The sequence below is a fragment of the Vicia villosa genome, linkage group LG7, assembly GCF_029867415.1.
Source record: "Vicia villosa cultivar HV-30 ecotype Madison, WI linkage group LG7, Vvil1.0, whole genome shotgun sequence".
NCBI classification, from domain to species: domain Eukaryota; kingdom Viridiplantae; phylum Streptophyta; class Magnoliopsida; order Fabales; family Fabaceae; genus Vicia; species Vicia villosa.
This window is the reverse complement of record NC_081186.1, coordinates 41,251,857-41,253,572: the sequence shown is the minus strand read 5'-3', so window position 1 is coordinate 41,253,572 and position 1,716 is coordinate 41,251,857. Positions and strand designations below refer to the sequence as shown.

General features: G+C 37.5%; 1 protein-coding gene across 1 annotated transcript; it reads left to right on the top strand.

Annotated features, from left to right (window-relative positions):
• Window positions 1-1,095: 1,095 nt before the first annotated feature.
• LOC131618921 (uncharacterized) lies at window positions 1,096-1,509 on the top strand. The gene has a single exon (XM_058890071.1). It carries the CDS (start codon window positions 1,096-1,098, stop codon window positions 1,507-1,509), a length of 414 nt encoding a protein of 137 aa, XP_058746054.1.
• The last annotated feature ends 207 nt before the right edge of the window (window positions 1,510-1,716 follow it).

Genomic DNA, 1,716 nt, shown 5'->3' with positions numbered 1-1,716 from the left:
TATTTCTCTACTTCTCATTTTCACCCTCTTAACTCTCATAAATTCTAATTTTGGCCCAAATGTCACTAAACATTAATTCTAACCAATTAACACCCAAAACATAATAATTACACACATGGAAAGTAATAAGTAAAATATTAGCATAATTAATATTTACCGACTGACTCGACTCAAAAACGGTAAAATTTAGGAAAATGTAGCAAACATCACAATTAATCAGAAAAACACATTTATGGGCGTTACAGCCAGCCTTGGGCAACTCTCTTGGCTGTAAGGGTTTTTAGGAATGGAAGAATCATTAATTACTCAATAAAATCTTCTCTTTGGAAAGGGCTGAAATAGTGGCATGACACTGTTATTGATAACAGTGTTTGGATCTTAGGGAATGACAAGAAGATTAACTTTTGGCTTGACAATTGGACAGGGGAAGTTTTGCTTTCAAATACAAGATTCCATAATTTTTCCATGCCAAGTTCATTACAAAAGTGGCAGACTGCTGGAGTTCCAATGCTTGGTCAATACATGATAACATTCTCACAGTATTGCCTTATCTTATGGACACTATCAGTCCTTTCTTCATTACTGATATGGAGCTTGAAGATACTTTCGCATGGAGAAATATGGAAAATGGTATGCTATCCATTAAGATTGCTTACAACTTGATAAAAAACTGATAGTTTGAAGAATTGGGCAGCTTTCCCTTGGGACTCTAATTCAGCCCCGACCCATTCAATGTTGGTTTGGAGGCTAATGAACAATAAAATCCCTACTGATGAGAATCTAATTCTGAGAGGATTCTCCTATCCCTCGAAGTGTACGCTCTATGGTTGTAAAGAGGAAAACTCTAAGCATCATTTTTTCGACTATTCTTTTGCAGCAAGCATTTGGAATTGGTTTAGTAGTATGTTGTAGATTCCTCTGACTTTCAGCTCCTTGTCTGACTGTATTCAGTTGTTTAAAGGTGAATGGAATCCCCAAGCCTTGGCAGTACTCAAGGACAGTATTGTTTGCATTTGCTATCATATATGGCATGCTCGGAATTTATCCAGGTTTGAAGACAAGCATGTGCATTGGAAGAGATGCATCTCTATGCTAATGGCTAGAGCAAAATTAGTGGGAAAGCTAACTTCAAAAAGAGTTGATAACTCAGTTAACAGCTTCTATTTTCTGAAGAAATTTGATATTAATATTCAGCCTCGTAAACCTATGGTGTCAATTGATATCATATGGTGCCCTCCCATTAATGATTGGATTAAGTGTAACATAGACGAAACGGCTTCCAGTTCTCTCATACTCACAGCCGATGGGGGAATTTTCCGTGATAATCAAGCAAACCATATCATCAGTTTTTGTATTTTTCTGGGTGAGGGATCTCCTGTGTTGGCGGAGTTCATGGCAGAAGTTTTGGCAATTGAAAAAGCTAAGGATATGCATTGGTCTAAGTTTCGGCTGGAAACAGACTGTATATTTGTTGCTAAGGCCTTTTCTGATTCTACCTTGGTGCAGTAGAAAATTAAATCTCGTTGGCTTAAGTGTTGGGCGTATACGATTTCCATTGATTTCCGAGTCACTCATATCTTTTGTGAAGCCAATTTTTGTACGGACATATTAGCTAACCTCGCCTTAAAGAGCAAATCTTTCTCCTGGTTTAATGTTGTGCATAGGGACATTTTCTCAGATTACTTATTAGACAAAGCGGGAACCCCTAGACTTAGG

Coding starts and splice junctions, on each gene's coding strand:
- LOC131618921 (XM_058890071.1), top strand. CDS start 1,096: ATGGCTAGAGCAAAATTAGTGGGAAAGCTAACTTCAAAAAGAGTTGAT.